This window comes from Olea europaea, chromosome 12 (assembly GCF_002742605.1).
Source record: "Olea europaea var. sylvestris chromosome 12, O_europaea_v1, whole genome shotgun sequence".
In the NCBI taxonomy this organism is placed as follows: Eukaryota; Viridiplantae; Streptophyta; class Magnoliopsida; order Lamiales; family Oleaceae; genus Olea; species Olea europaea.
This window is the reverse complement of record NC_036248.1, coordinates 6732009-6733459: the sequence shown is the minus strand read 5'-3', so window position 1 is coordinate 6733459 and position 1451 is coordinate 6732009. Positions and strand designations below refer to the sequence as shown.

Here is a 1451-nt window from a genome sequence, read left to right as displayed (position 1 = left end):
AATTATATATTTGTCGGTGCAATTTTAATTTCTTAGTTTAAAAGTCTGATTCTTCTTTGCTATCCTTAGCTATCTAGATTATTTATCCAAGACAGATCTAAAATCTGCAACTCTAATAATCTTTGTCTTTTGGTTTGAAGAGACCTTTTAAGGATGTTTCTTTTTCTATTTTTTGCTTTATGTCTATTTTGGTGAATTTCTTCAGGTGGGTTTGCTTTGAAAAAGCAGGATTGTGGAAGAACTGCTGCAAAGAGAGTCCAGTGTTTAGCTCAGCCACCTCCTCCGGCTTGGCCAGGACGGTCTGTTGCAGAACCGGGCCGTAAAAGCTGGGATGGTCCAAAGCCTATCTCAATTGTTGGATCTACTGGCTCCATTGGTACCCAGGTGAAATATCTGATTAAAGTTAGATGAAGCTTTTCATCAATTAGGACTTCAATCAACTTGTGGCGAATTAGTACTCACGTAGTCAAATCCAAATGTATTGGAACAAAGCGTTATTTGTTGTAGTTGGCTAGTTGCCGAGCACTTTGATCAACTTCTTTAATCTGTGTTCTTGATTGCTTGTAAACGTGGGCACATTGGTTCAGAGCGGTGATTTTTATTTTTCACTTTGCATATCTGGTAGAGCAAATGTGTTTATATGATGATATCCTTCGGTTGCTAAACATTTCAAGTTTATGCACTGCAGACATTGGACATAGTTGCAGAGAATCCAGATAAGTTCAGAATTGTGGCACTTGCTGCTGGTTCGAATGTGACTCTTCTTGCTGACCAGGTTGATAATCAACTAATTTTTGGAGGCTATATTTGAGAAATAGCCTTTGTTCGTCATTACAACTAGTGCCGAATTAGACAAGGGTGCTATTGTTATTTACACTCTTGCATTATCCGAACATTTCACTCTCATCACAAATTTGACATTTAAAGTAATGAAACCCACGAATTATAGCCGCGTTTTTTATATAGCTGCCAGCATCTTTTGCATGCATTAAAACTATGATCTCATGCCTTTTTCATCTTACCACCCACCTCTTAATCAGACTACTTTGCACTATTATTTTTATCAAGAAGAAAAATCTGGCAACTAGTTGAAAGTATATTTTTCCATTTCAAAAAGTGCAAATGCACCATGCTTATTCTGTCTGATATAAATATGTTCATGGCAGTGCCTATTAAGTAATTTTTCCAGTGATATTTTATCAATTTGAAGATATACTCTCAAAAGAACTGGGTGACATATTGTATAGCTACTCATCTTACTCTATCAAGAATGCTAGTATATGAAATTTTATCTTAATATCAGGAAAAAGAAATTCTCATACATTTTACTATGATCAGTTAACCAATTCAAGTCCATGCCAACTGCGTGACTTCAGTTGTAAGCTACATTGATAGAATGTGTTTGGCTAAGCTTAAAAGTGACATTTAACTAACTTTTTTTTTTTTTTTTT

General features: G+C 35.4%; 1 protein-coding gene across 1 annotated transcript; it reads left to right on the top strand.

The window, feature by feature from the left end:
- Positions 1–195: 195 nt before the first annotated feature.
- On the top strand, positions 196–1445 carry LOC111406499 (1-deoxy-D-xylulose 5-phosphate reductoisomerase, chloroplastic-like; the record flags this gene model as incomplete). Its single annotated transcript, XM_023035912.1, has 2 exons — positions 196–384; positions 689–1445. Coding segments are annotated over 2 exons (312 nt in total), but the record flags the coding sequence as incomplete, so codon positions are not given.
- Between the last annotated feature and the right edge of the window lie 6 nt (positions 1446–1451).